The sequence below is a fragment of the Amblyomma mixtum genome, chromosome 8 (assembly GCF_055824585.1).
Source record: "Amblyomma mixtum isolate Tamu chromosome 8, ASM5582458v1, whole genome shotgun sequence".
Lineage (NCBI taxonomy): Eukaryota > Metazoa > Arthropoda > Arachnida > Ixodida > Ixodidae > Amblyomma > Amblyomma mixtum.
This window is the reverse complement of record NC_143019.1, coordinates 20,868,067-20,881,998: the sequence shown is the minus strand read 5'-3', so window position 1 is coordinate 20,881,998 and position 13,932 is coordinate 20,868,067. Positions and strand designations below refer to the sequence as shown.

At 47.0% G+C, this 13,932-nt stretch overlaps 1 protein-coding gene across 2 annotated transcripts; it reads right to left on the bottom strand.

Annotated features, from left to right (window-relative positions):
* Positions 1-3,753: 3,753 nt before the first annotated feature.
* Arp2 (Actin-related protein 2) lies at positions 3,754-13,886 on the bottom strand. Of its 2 annotated transcripts, XM_089556788.1 has the most exons (7): positions 13,730-13,886; positions 13,443-13,553; positions 10,005-10,293; positions 9,039-9,175; positions 8,496-8,645; positions 7,010-7,288; positions 3,754-5,359 (listed from the first exon to the last, which is right to left on the bottom strand). In XM_089556788.1, the coding sequence occupies exons 1-7, from the start codon at positions 13,775-13,777 to the stop codon at positions 5,183-5,185; spliced, it is 1,191 nt and encodes a 396-aa protein (XP_089412914.1). In that variant the 5' UTR covers positions 13,778-13,886; the 3' UTR covers positions 3,754-5,182. The 2 variants fall into 2 exon arrangements, with proteins under 2 accessions (XP_089412914.1, XP_089412915.1); XM_089556789.1 differs by lacking the exons at positions 13,443-13,553; positions 13,730-13,886 and adding an exon at positions 13,084-13,230.
* Positions 13,887-13,932: the final 46 nt, after the last annotated feature.

Below are 13,932 nucleotides of genomic sequence, written 5' to 3'. Positions count from 1 at the left end.
TGGTTAACTGCCCTATTTTGATTTATTTGCACTGAAAAGGAGAAAGCTACAGATTTGTGGTAAGACTTTTGTCTGTGCGCGTGCATGCACATTTTCAAACAAGGCTAAAGGTATCGCAGAACATTGCTACAGTACTGTGAAACCTCGTTAATTTGAACTCCGAGAGGCTGGGAAAAACGTATGAATTATATCTAAAGGTCAAATTGCCGAACGGGTCCCAAAAAGCTGCCAAAAAAACTTCACAATATAGTAATTTTATTCGGTGAAAGCCAGGGCGATGGTCGTTGCTTATTACTAAAAACTGCATGGACTATTTCTCAAAGTTAAGTCATTACTTTACTACATGTACACTGTCGGGAATGTCAAAGCAGAACTGCATCCAGAACTGTAAAAGCCTCGCGGTGCGGTGCGTTGGCAGCGGAGCCTTCATCACAAGCAGCAACGTCACATCTGAGAAGGCTCCACCGCGCGAACAGCAGATGTCTTATGACAAGGGCTCAGTTTCGGCACACTGGAAGTATGGAAGAACCATGCGGACAAAAAGCAAGGTAAACTTGCCTGGGCACTGGTACAGCAAGACACCCTCTAGGAAATATGCGGGGAGGTCAGTGTGGAGGGTAATGCGTCAGCATGTGGGCTCAGATTTCCTGAGCGATTTGTGTTGAATTGAATTCATGCGAAGCAGTGACAATTTAAGTTTCACTTTGGAAGATTATTTATTTGTTTTCCAATTATTTAACTGCAGTTCTAATTTTAATTTTCATGCAGTTTTTTTTTTCAATGCTTTGGTGGTTCTTTTACTCCCGCTCCTCCCTTCCTGCCGCGGCGCATGTGTGCTCTCTGCGCTATCAAGGGGCTTGTGCATGGGCTTCCATGGGCTAGACCTTTCCAAAAAGGGCTCCCTGGGCGCTGCCATATTGTTCCCTGGACTGCAGTGGACACCTCCCGCTAGCACGGTGGAAGCGGCGAAACGCCTCCTCTCTGGACTGCTAGAAACCGGTTCCGCCGCCGGAAACAATATGGCAGCGCCCAGGTTGGAAAGGTGTATACTCTGTGCTTCCTCCTTAGTGACGTCACGGAACTTCCTCCTCTTCATTACTCCACTGTACACAGTCAGACGGACGCCGGGTTTTCATTTGCATGGCCGTTATAATGCTAACGCATTAAAAAGAACGATGCGCCGCTGATTGTCTGAAATGGCGCATAAATGTGCTCGGCTGGCAGGTCGATGTCTGTGCGGAGCTCGAAAAACTGAAACTACACGACCGGACTATTTTTCGGCGATGCCAGGGAGTCAGGGGCTCTCCGAACTGTGCCTCATGCCTGCCATGGCGCACGGGCCAAAGATGGGTGGGCAACGCCGTACTACAGCAGCAATTGTCTCGTTTTGCTATGCCAGTCATTCTAGAGGCCCGTGTACTGTGCGATGTCGGTGCACGTTAAAGAACCCCAGGCGGTCGAAATTTCCGGAGCCCTTCACTACGCCGTCCCTCATAGCCCGAGTCGCTTTGGGACGTTAAAACCCCACAAACCAAACCAAACCATACTTCGACATGAGAGAGAGTTTCTGCGCACACGTAGTGGCCCTGCATCTATGTACTGCGCGTGCGTGGGAGGCATCCGGCCCAGTAAACTGGCATATTATCTGCTATGCTGAACGTTTCTAATTATCTCCGGTTGGTCGGCTGTCTGAATTAACGAGCGCCCTAGACCTTGCACTTACACGGGCCTCAGATGGCCATGGCCACGCTACACTGTGAATCGTGTTTCTGGGTTTCCGAATTAATGGGAATTAAAGAGGTTTTATTGTACTGGGTTCTACTTGACTGATTGTTCACGGTCTACTCTCTCAAATCGCTGGCAGCTTGAGAAAGCGTATCGCTCATTCACAATTTCTTCGCTGCACGCCAGGCTTCCGCCTCACAAGTATTTGCTTTCATTTGGCCTAACGGGTACTCGTAAGATGTGGGACCCAGCCCACCACGGTGGCTCAGTGGTTATGAAGCTCAGCTGTTCACCCGAAAGGCGCGAGTTCGATCCCGGCCGCAGCGGTCAAATATCGCCTCCATCAAAATTCTAGAGGCCCGTGTGCTGTGCGATGTCAGTGGTAAAAATTTCCGGAGCTGTTCACTACGGCATATCTCATAACCCGAGTCGCTTTGGGACGCTAAACCCCATAAACCAAACTAAACCAAACCACTCAGACCACGTGAGGGCAAGTGCTCCAGTAAGCTCTTATGCACGTCCAAAGCTCATTCAGAAATTTAAAAAAGCCAGCTTTAGTATATGCAACGAGCCGAAGCGGAGGCACAGAGGTTATGATGCTCAGATGCTGATCCAAAAGACATCAATTCGATCCCGGCCGCGGCGGCCGAATTTCGATGGAGGCAAATTCTAGAGGCCGGTGTACTGCACAATGTCAGTGCACGTCAAAGAACCCCTGGTGGTCGAAATTTCCGGAGCCCTTCACTACGGCGCCTCTCCGAGTCGCTTTGGGATGCTAAACCAGTGTTTGCAACATTTGTACCCTTTTTACTTGTTTTGTTGCCAGGCTTAACGGAAAGCACTCGGTCGGCGAAAAAAACTCTATCTCCTTAACGCTGTCACGAATACTGCACACTAGGCGATGTGACTTTCAACATCCCTCACCCAGTTGGTTTCACTTGCCTAGGAGACTCAATCTCTTTAAAAACTTCCAACTTCAGCTGGGAGAGCCAGCTTTGCCAAGTATAAGCCTCTCACTCTTCATTCCTGAAAGCAGGCTTTGCATACGAAGTTTTAAAAATCAGCAAGGGTACAAAGTCTTTGATAAAGGTGTGCAATCTTGTGCCTAGTATGCTGCTACACCTGCTAGTCCTTAAAACCCTAACACACACATTTTTTTTTTTTTTTTCGAAAATGGTACCAAAATGGTCATTTAGTACCCGTGCAGCAATATGTATTCAAACAAAAAAATGCCTTGAGCGAGCCCTGTCCACCTTAATCCGAAAACACAGTGCTAGAAAATACATCAGCTGGACTCAAACCAGAAATGACTCTGCTTGTGACGAGCCTGTCAAGTCCACGAAGACTTAAAGGCGATCTACACATTTCGGATTGATACATTTTTCCCCCCGAAGCCAATATTTAAAAAGTTAGCTACATAGTCGAAACTAATGAACTTTGCAGAGTTAAAAAAATGCTGCAACAAGACGACAGAACTCTCAACAGCATCCAGTTGGTTTCACTTTTAGTTGGGATAGGAGTGGGCAAGGGCTGCTCCCAATTTCGAAATTCTGGCGGGGTGAGGCCGTTTCCCGAATATGGCATCTTTCAAGCCGCCTTCTATGAAAACTGATTCATTGTTCCATACCGCCCGATGCTACATCCAACGCCCAGGTACCTATAGCACCTACACGAGTTCAGCCTTACCTGCACATATACAGCAATTCAATGGTACCCTCGGGGTACATTTTCAGCAGCAACTAAGACTTGTTTGTGTAGAATACCGTACTTACTTGCGTAATTTGTGCTTTTTTTAAAAATTAAGACTTCAAAAAGGGGGCATGCTCATTATGCAGAGATTTCGCGAACACATCCCAAAAAACTCTACAAAAGTCATATCGTGCTATACCATATATTGCCGCCCACACGTCGACCGTCCAAGCTTGCACGTGGCGTCGCTAGCCAAAAAAAAACTGACTCCAAATGTAAAGTCGACCGGGTGGCTACCTGCTGTTTGTAAGCAAAAGGAAAATGAATCACACCTGCCAATGGCCTGGAAGTGAATGTTTATTATAAAATAAAATGAACAATGCAATCATTCTCACGGAATTGTTCTTGCGAGCAAACATGATTCATAAGTGCTCAAAGCGAAAAAAATGGTCAAAAATAATATGCGGGAAAGAACGCTCTCCGCTGAATCACAAGAGGGGTCTTCGGGCAGCACACTGGTCTCCGCAAAACCGTCCACCAAAAATTGACAAAGGAATGAAAATGACCAGACATTTATATTAGACAGGTGCTGCCCGCAACATCATACATACACTCGGAAGAATTGTGTGGCACTAGTCGGTTATTGTTGCAGGTATTGTACAGTATAATACAAGTGGTGCAGTAATGCGTCCCGCTGGAAGGCAGGAGGGGTGCTAAAAGAACAGGTGTATCGACAGACAGTTCATTTGCCCGCAAATGTGACCAAACCCTACCTACATACACCTGTGTCATCATTCAGTTCCTCGAGAGGGAGGCAAGACGAGCGCTATGTACAATTACGAGTGATACGAGAGTTAACCATGTGGGGTGGCAGGAAATAACCGGTCGGTATACCTAGGGTGCTATCACTCCAGCCACTTGGCATAAAGTGAATTTCATCTACGGAGAAAATCGAAGGCTTAGAATTAATACTATACAGAAACAGGATCTTATGAAGTAACGATGACAGCAACGGCACTGCCAGCGTCACACCGTCGATTGAGACAAACAAAAAGATAAAAAAAGAAAAAGAATATCCGTGTATACTAAATAAAGTGGGCAACCGAGTGTTACTCTTCACAAGTGGTGCCAGGGAAAAGTGAGACCGCGCACGAAGGTGTGCGCAGAACCCGACTGATTTCAATTGCAAACAGCTTTTTTTTTTTTCATTCGGATGTTGTCGAAATACCGAACGATAAAGCCACAACGATCTCCACCTGTTTACCAATGCATAGCATCGGTGAATCCAAAGGCAGCCCATTTGACCTCACTGCACAATTAGGAATGCCGGACGACGTAAGTGCTTGATGACTGCACGTTGTCGTCAACGAATGCGGGTCTTGGTGCTTCGTGTAACACGAACGAACTCGGCAACTAGTGGAAAAGCAGAGAGGAATCTGCATGAGCCTCTGCGCTAGCATTAACGGGTGTGCAATTAATCGCTCAATCTTCACGGACTCCCCGTCACTGCCAACTCGTCAATACTGGATCTCTCCCGTCAGCCATGCACAAGTCGCAAATGACAGCCCCTAGAGACAGCCGCCACTTGTGGCCACACACATTTCCGCAAAGCGCACAGATTGCACAGTTCCCTCCGCAGTTTCGGAACTGGCCCATGCGTGCTGGTCGTCGATGCCTCCAGCGCAGCGTCTCTTGGACGCTGCTCAACGCTGAAGCACGTGTTGCCAGATGCAAGCGCTGTGGGAGCCCAGGCGTGGTTGGAGAGGGTTTACATGACAGCGGCGCCGGGGAGCAGCTTGTCGAGGACACGCACACCCTTCTCCTCGTACTCCTGGCGGCTCATCCAGAACTTGGGGTTGTCCTTCATCACTTCAGCCAGGACGGAGCCTCCAATGAAGACCATGTCCTTGCGCCGGGGAGGGTCCTCGATACGGATCTTGAACTTCTGCTCGCAGGGCAAAGAAGAAAGAAGCGAAGTCAGGGAAAACAGATGTGGATCATTCCCCAGGACAGACTTAATGCTTTTCTAAACCCCCTAAAGCTAATCTGCGTCATGTGGAATGTCACAACCTAGTGTGGTCACCACACACAAGAAACTTCCTACAGTGTCTTCACATGCACCGCATGTGAAGTGTCTAGGTCACCGTGACTGCAACAAGGCCCAGTTGTGGCATTAAGCGGGGAGCCTGGTCTTGAAGAAAAAATCTTATTAACGAAGTCACAGTTAAGAAATCTTCAGGGAATACTTTTGTGTGCCGATTCTAAATATGTCATTTAATTTCATGTAAAACTATTCCTTGAGCACTTGTATAATTTTTATGAATGTATTTTGTGAAGAGCTTTGAAAAAAATTTCTTGTGGGAAACTTGCTGAAATGTGTCCCATTGGGTTCTCTTCACGGCAAGGAATGCAATAAGGGTAAAATCGTCTTCTTGCCTATCAAAGAACTTAAATTATAGGGTATTGAGGTTGTCGCTTCAGAAATGAGAAGAAAAGTATGTATTTCTGTTTCTGAAGTGGCAGCTTCAGTACCCTATAACTCAAGTGCTATGGTAGCCAGGATGATAATTCTACCCTTATTGCATTTCTTGGTATCAAGAGAACCCAGTGGTATACATTTCAGTGAGTTTCCCGCAGCAAATTTCGTTCAAAACTCTTCGCAATATATTTGCATAAAAATTGCAGAACTGCTCACGGAATTGTTTTACATGAAATTAAATGGCACATCAAGAATCAGCGCACAAGAATACATGTGCCCTGATAATTTCATGACTATAACTAGATTAATAAAATTTTGTTTTCAAGACTAGGCTCCTCCCCCCCTTAAACACATCTTACACGGCAATTACAAAGTGTGACAACCTACCAAAAACTACTCCTAATTAATGGGCTGCATGCGCCAAATGGTGTGGGGACAATGCAGCATTTCAGCTCCACCCTCCATTGCATCTCCACTCGGAGGAATGCATGTGTGTGCGTGCATCAACTCTCAATTTCTGCAAGGAAAAGCGCAACGCAGCTATAACCCACCTACACTTTTTGTCTTTCCAAAACTGTGCACCAGTGCTGCCTTCCGCGGCATGCAACAGCTAAACAAGCAGCAAAAAGTGATCAAGAGCTAAACAGCAAGCGCCAGCTGCTACCACTCTTAGCATTCGTCCCAATGGCTTTGCTTCAGCAAAGAATAGCAGCATTTTAAATTCCCAGGGGCAAACATTTCTTCCACGCCAACGCTCCAAAAATTACTGCCCTTTAAGTTTTCAGTCCCAAATTTACTGCCTTCAGTGAAAGCCACTCAAGCAGCACATGCAAGCCAGTAGCTTTTGCCATCTAAAAATACTAAGTCTGGCAAGGAAGGGGTGCAGCTTATTTCAGGTGTGAACGTGGCACCGTTCCAAGACATAGGAAGGAAGCTATGCAAAAAGACAACTTTGTGCACAGCTTCTCAACAACAGCCACTTTCCGATTGTGGAAGAAGGAAACAGGCTCCTGGGATACCATACACATTCAATGAGCACCCGTCATCATCGTAGACCACCTTACCAATTCTTTGAAAGCAGGAAAGATATGGGGGGGGGGACAAAGGTGGACGCACCATGAGCTTCTCCGTGTCCCCCCGGAGCACGCGCTCCAGGTAGAGCTGCTTGATCTCGCGCTCAAGACGGCTCGGCAGACCCGGGTACATGGTCGAGCCCCCCGACAGGATGATGTACTTGTACAGCTTGGGCCGCACGTCCATGGCCGCGCTCTGAATCGTCTGGAAGAGCAGCTCCGCGATGCCCAGCCCCTCCACATTGATCAGGTGCGGCTGGAACAGGGCCTCGGGCGCCTCGAAGCGCTCCCCGCCCAGCTTGATGGTGCGGCCGTCTGGAAGCTGCGTGCATGCATGTGAAGCACGGTGAGAGGGGCCCACAACCATGACTTGACTTTCGAGCAACTACGCAGAGCTGGAATAATATATCGATTCTTCCCATTTGACCCTATTTCATTACTATCACCTGTCACTCCAACTAGCAGATCCTGGCAGTGACGAGGGCATGGCAGCACCTCTGCCAATCACGGGCAAAAAGGAATAGAATTTGGAAAGAATCGCTACATTATCTCGGCCCGTTACTCTTGTCTCAATTAATCAGCACCTGAGCAAAAATTCAAAATGCGAAAATTACAGCCGATAATGAACCTTCCTATTCTTTAGACTTCATTTGGGTTTAACCTCATTCTTAAAAAAAATCTGCTCGGGGTCCAAGAATCGAGTGGAATGATACGAGTAACAATTTTGTCTAGCACAGTTGTGGCAAAGCAGCAACAATGCAGATGGATGCTGCTCACGTACAGTGAAAGCCGAGAGCTAGGAGATATAGAAAACCATGCTCTCGATTTCACTTACACTTGTGCACTGCTCTGCACTGTGTACACAGTGCTGGCTAGACGCACCAGTGGTTTTCAAGTGAAGGTCTACGGGCCCTACGACATCCTCAGAAAGCACCAACTATGGCTGCCAGAGAAGCTTTTGCTTATCAAAGACTCCTTCAACTTCTTGTCTTCACTGGACGAGACCCAAAGGAGCAATGCGCATTTAGCCCAGTAGAGAGGTCGGTATTGCATCTTTGTGGACCTTTTTATACTTCAAGATACCCGAAGAGCAACATTTCAATTGTTGAATGTTGTAGTGTAGTTCCACAATGCACACACAAACTATGGATATGTATTCCTTGTACCATTGTACTGCAGAAATTCATCATTCGTTGTGTTGCTTTCTAGATGAACTCACAAAACCGGTCCAACTGATGGTTTATGGGGGTTTTAACATTCCAGAGTGACTCAGGCTATGCGGGACACCGTAGTAAAGGGCTCTGGAAATTTCGACCACCTAGAACCTGCGTCTTTCGGGTCAGCAGCACAGTGCCATAACCACTGAGCCACTGCAGCAGCCAGCCCGGTTCAACTGGTTGCATATTTTATGTAGCTGTATAAAACCTCCAGCCAAGAGAGGGCCCTTAGCATTCCAAAGGCTGGGGACCATTCATCAGCAAGACCAGTTGCTCCAACTGCAAGAGGAGAGGAATGCACGGAGTACTCACTGTGTATGACTCCACCAGGAAGGTAGTTTCCAGGGCGAGCTTCTGCTCCTGTTCCACATTGTAGCTCACGTAGCAGAGCTTCTCCTTGATCATGCGCACTGTCTCGAAGTCGGCGGAATGGTTGAACACATAGCCACGCAGTAGCAGCAGCTGCCGGAAAAGGGCAGAGGAGAAGAAGAGACCCACACTCAAGCAAACCCTTCGCTTTCCTGCACCATCTGAGCAACAGGCACTCACACAACTATATCACTGAATGCAGATAACATACACAGAGCACGAGCTTCACCCAGTTTGTTGAGCAATGACAGAATTCAGAACACATCCCTACCAACAGCAAACAGGCACAGCACAGACACTCCCTGTCACAGAAGATATTGCATACTGCCACACTTGCTGAATTGTGGCCAAGTAAAAAAAACTCGTCGATAAACAGCGAGACCACAACCTCAAAGCTTTCTTTGGTTTGTCATACGATTCCTTGCAGTGTGCAAGCCAGTAGGTGCGCAACCTTAACTCACTGCTTCAGAGAGAACGAAATGGTACCTTGATGAGATACCGTGTGATGTCTCGGCCTGCAATGTCCAGTCTCCGTGTCAGGTGGTTCAGGGCAAAGCCCTCGAATACTGGGCAGATGTGGGTGACGCCATCACCAGAGTCCACAACCACACCTGTGTAAAGGCCTACAAAAAAAAAATTACAATAAATAGATAAGAAAACTATGCACTATCTATACCATTCAATAATGGATTAAGAAAACAAAGAGAAGTCTATCATTGACTATATCCACATTTTCTGCCATTTGAGCAGAACAAATTTTGTTCCTAAAAACACATTTTGAAGTGCAACCTGCTGAAGTAGCACCTCCAACCCCAAAAATTAGAAGGGACACTAAAGTTCCACCCTAAAGGTGTGACGTGATAGCGTAATGGGTTCATTCCCATATATCCAGCAGGTCATTCTCTGTGGTGTTCCTCGTGCGGCTCAGATTGCTCGTCCCGAGCGACCAATCATTAATTTAAATGCCATCTGCTATGGTGGGCACGTGACCTAGGTAGCCCACCTGCCTCCCAGGTTGCTCTTTGGGCACTACTTGCCAGAGCCAAGCCAGTGATTTTTCATTTATAACGCTGACACCGGATTTTCTGGAGAACGGCGCCGTTAAAGCTATCACGTTGACAAACGTACAAGATCCAGGTAACTTCTGCATAAAAAACTGCAATATCTCTGTCTCCAATCATCTCCCTGCCCTTTAAGCACTGCTAGAAGGCCGGAAAGTGCAAGGAAAGGCCACATGCTGGTCATTTACAAACACCACTCACTACGATGCACCTTTCATTACTCTAGCAATGGCAACTTTATGACCACACCCAGAATTAACACAATGAAACTGGCCATTCCAAAGCAGCAATGAGGCTGGAAACAAGGAACACCAGCAGTTTCAAGCAGCAATGAGGCTGGAAACAAGGAACACCAGCAGTTTCAAGCAGCACTTGAGAAAGAAGTACCCACCCTGGGCGTATAGCGTAAGCACTGCCTGGATGGCGATGTAGGCGCTGTCGAACTGGTACTTCTCGAACATGACTTCGATCATGCGCTCGCGGTTCTTGAGCGGGTTCATGGGCGGCTCAGTGAGAAGCACCTTGCACTCGCGTGGGTCGATGGCCAGCTTCTGCTCGCCAAACGTGTAGTCCCACACCAGGCACATGTCGTCCCAGTTGCGGACTATGCCATTCTCCATGGGGTACTCCACCTCCAGCATGGAGCGCAGCTTGGACGCCTCATCGCCCACCATCACATCCTGAAACGGAGACGGGCTGTAGCACAAGGGTCCGCACGCCAGAGGAAACTGAACACAGGCAACTGGAACTTCACCCGCACTATTCAACACTTAGACCTTAAGTCTTAGACCTATTTTTCTTACATTTAGTCCAATCCTAATGAAACTGTACCACCTTGCTCAGTTTTTTATACTGATTTCAGCAATGAAATTACCTTTCACATAAATTAGTCGGTTCCCAAGATAATTAATTTTAATTAGCCATTCATTAGTACCTCCGTGCAAAAAAAACTGCTCAATAAAAATCATTTTTAATCCATGGCTACAGAGTATGGTGATTAAAGAGTGCAATAATCAAAACCATTTTTCCTTTTTACCCTCATTAGTAATTTTACAGCACTTGGAATATCAACGTTCAAGGTGTGAATGTAATGCATCGATAAACTTTGAGCAATTATAAATTTTTGAAGTGCGATTGAACAAATCTGCTTCGATTATTGCACACACTGTGCCTTCAGCTTCCCCTAGCAAACAATATGACATGTCTATCTGTCCTAGATGTTGAGATATCAACATACTAAAACAGCCAGATGTCCAAAATTTTCGTGCCATTAAATTGTCTGCTCCTGCATAAATTCAGCCCACACGATGATCTGAATTTAATATTATGGTCAAAATGCTGGTTTCCTAAGGAAAAAAATTGGTACGGTTGGAAAATAATAGCTGCAGATTCCACAAATCTCATTTTTTGAAAATCGATTTTTTGGTCATTTTTTGGTCTCAAAGACCAGTGTCCCCCCTTAAAGAGCGCCGGTAAAAAGCAAAAGGTGGTGAATGGCAATGGTGTTGCCTTCAAGCAAGCTGAACGAATTCTACAGCAAAGGTCAGCCACCAAACGGCACTGTGAAATGCAAGTAGAAGCAAAGAATAAAGTGAACTGAAAATTTCTGGATGTACTGAGCAAAAACAGAAAAAAAAAAAAAAAAACTCGTAATCATCCATGCCCAGTTCAGAGTTCTTTTTGTTGTCCTCCCTGCTCTATGGAACTTTCACTTTTCCAAGTCCACAGCAGCTACAGAGATGGATAACACAGTCCAGGCACTGGCGAGGATACTCGAACAGCTGCCACCCTCACTTTTCAGTCATGTTCCAAGTGACACTTGCGGCATTATAGGACGCTCTATGTCCGCCGTTGTAAGTGGCACTGGTGAACACACTTAAGGTTAGGTTACATGCAACACAAATACAGCGCATTCCACAATTTTATTCACACCGTAGAACGCTTCTCCCACCTAAACCGGTGAACTGTTTGAGAGCATGTTTTGCATAGAAGTGGCATTTGGTCAGCAGTATTGTTTTATACAACATCTGTATGGAGTACTGCCTGATTCAATCGGAAGAAGCCAGATATTCAGATCAACAGCAGCGATGGCTAAGCAAAACAAGCCACTATCCCAGCTCCCACAACAACTGCACAATGTCGCGCCGAAATGGCGCCACCGGTGCCATCGCTGCGACAGCAGCTTGTCTTGCTTCGCCACCGCCGCAGACAATTTGAATATCAGACATCTGATCATCAGGCAATTACCCCAAACAGCTGTGGTAAAAAACATTACTGCCAGCCAAATGACATTTCTGTGCAAAATCTGAGCTCGAACAATTCGCCTCTTTAGCTGAGAGAAGCAATGCATGTAAATACCGGAACACGCTGTACACTCGAAAGTAAAAGGCTGGACAGCCGCCACCATAGCTCAGTTGATAGAGACCCGTAATGTACAGTGGACGTGGGCTTGGATCCCACTGGTGGTTGTTTTTTTTCTTTTACGCTCTAATCAATCAATTTAACTGGTCAACACTGCATGCCAAAATTCATCGATGACAGATACCCACAAAAAGCAAGAAAATGAGCAACAATATCTGGAGAGGCAATTACGTGTGGACCCCCCTACCAAGACAAAACTCCAATACAGTCTGTGTTTATATGCCGTCTGATGATGTACGAGCAATGCAGAATGGCACGCAAACACAAACTGCAACACTCAAGAAGTGTTGCCACAGAAGACTTAGTTTTATCACATTAGAAACAAGAGCAGAGCCCATTTACAGCAAAACTCAGTCTAATGTTTACAGTTAGTTTTGAATGCTCACAAATCGCAGGTACATTTTACAAGTGTGCACTTAGAAATAAAATAAAATAAACCTTCGTGCAATGCGTTCATTCCCTTTGTTGCACATGCAGATGAAAGGAAAACAAGCAACTCCAGAGGCAACCAGAGACAAGCAGTGACGAGGAGACTCGTGCAGTCAAGGGCCGCTGGCTCCAGCAGTAGGCAAGCCAAGCATAACAAAATATGCAAATCACCAAGCCCTCCCCTTTGAACCAACGTAAGAGGTCCAAAGTCAGTCAGGCAGAAATGGAGACACTGCTTCACATGCTGCAGCAAACTGCTCATCAAAGTGTCGTTTCCCGCTTAATGCATGCAGCCAATTAGCACACCTGCTCGTTCAAACACGGTATAACAAGTTAATGAACATGCAGCGCACTACCATCGCAAGCCCCCGGTTGCGACTGCTACGGAAGGCGTTTATATGACGGCCTAAACATCGTCGACTGCCGGTCTGCGGATACACAGACACCGACACAACAGCACACAAAATGACACTCGCGACTTTCCCTTCGTCATAGTGCACAAGAATGCATCGCAGTCGTTGCAAGGTGCCGAAAGGACAGGTGCGAGCGTCTTATCAGAGTGAAAACGTCACAATCTCGGTGCGATGACTAGCGCACGACTCTTGTGATACAGTACTCACGTATGTCTCGGTCGTTGAGTCCTTTGCAGCGTGAACGTGAGAGAAGTTATTTAAAAAAACTGAACGAACAGCATACTCGACGAGAGCCTACGCAGGCCGAACGCTAACGTTCTCAAAACCCTGCAGCTGCATCAGAACCCCCCAGAGAGGCGAGTGACATCACCGGAAACTACCCCGCAAAGACCGCTCCCTAAACTCGATAGCGGTCTTCGATGCACAGTTCGCGTACGGGCAGTCGGACGACACCCAGATCTGGACTCGCAACATTCGTGACACGACGGCGGTCGCAAACAGCGTTCAGTTACGGATTGGCAGTCAGTCCGGCTAGTCCGGCATTTGCTTCGAAACAAGTGACTCACCTTCACTTCGATGTCACCTATCTTGTGGGCGGCTCGTAGAATCGGCCTCCCGACGAGCGACGGGAATCGGAAGGCCGGGAAATTGGATCCCGCGTAACCACATTTGACAAACTGCAAAGTGTAAACACAGAAGTGAGGTAACGGGGCCGGGCCGTCACCATCTTGGGCCGGTAGCAGCAGCACCAAACGGCGGGTAGTACACCGGTCTCTTGACAATCAGAGGGCCATCAGCGATCGCCCAGCGCCCCGGGACCCAAAATAACGGCGTCGCCGTGAAGAGCACTTACCCCCGTTCCGTTGTCGCACACAATAACTTTTTTACCTTGGCTATCCATAACGATTATTGGGGACAGAAAAACTTATTGCTAGCTAGACATTCAGACGTATATTGATAATACACCGACATTCACCGCTCTCCGCCCTACCACCACCGGAAGCCGGACAAACCGGAAGTTTCGTTTGGCGTGAGGAGGGCGGTGCTCAAAAACGT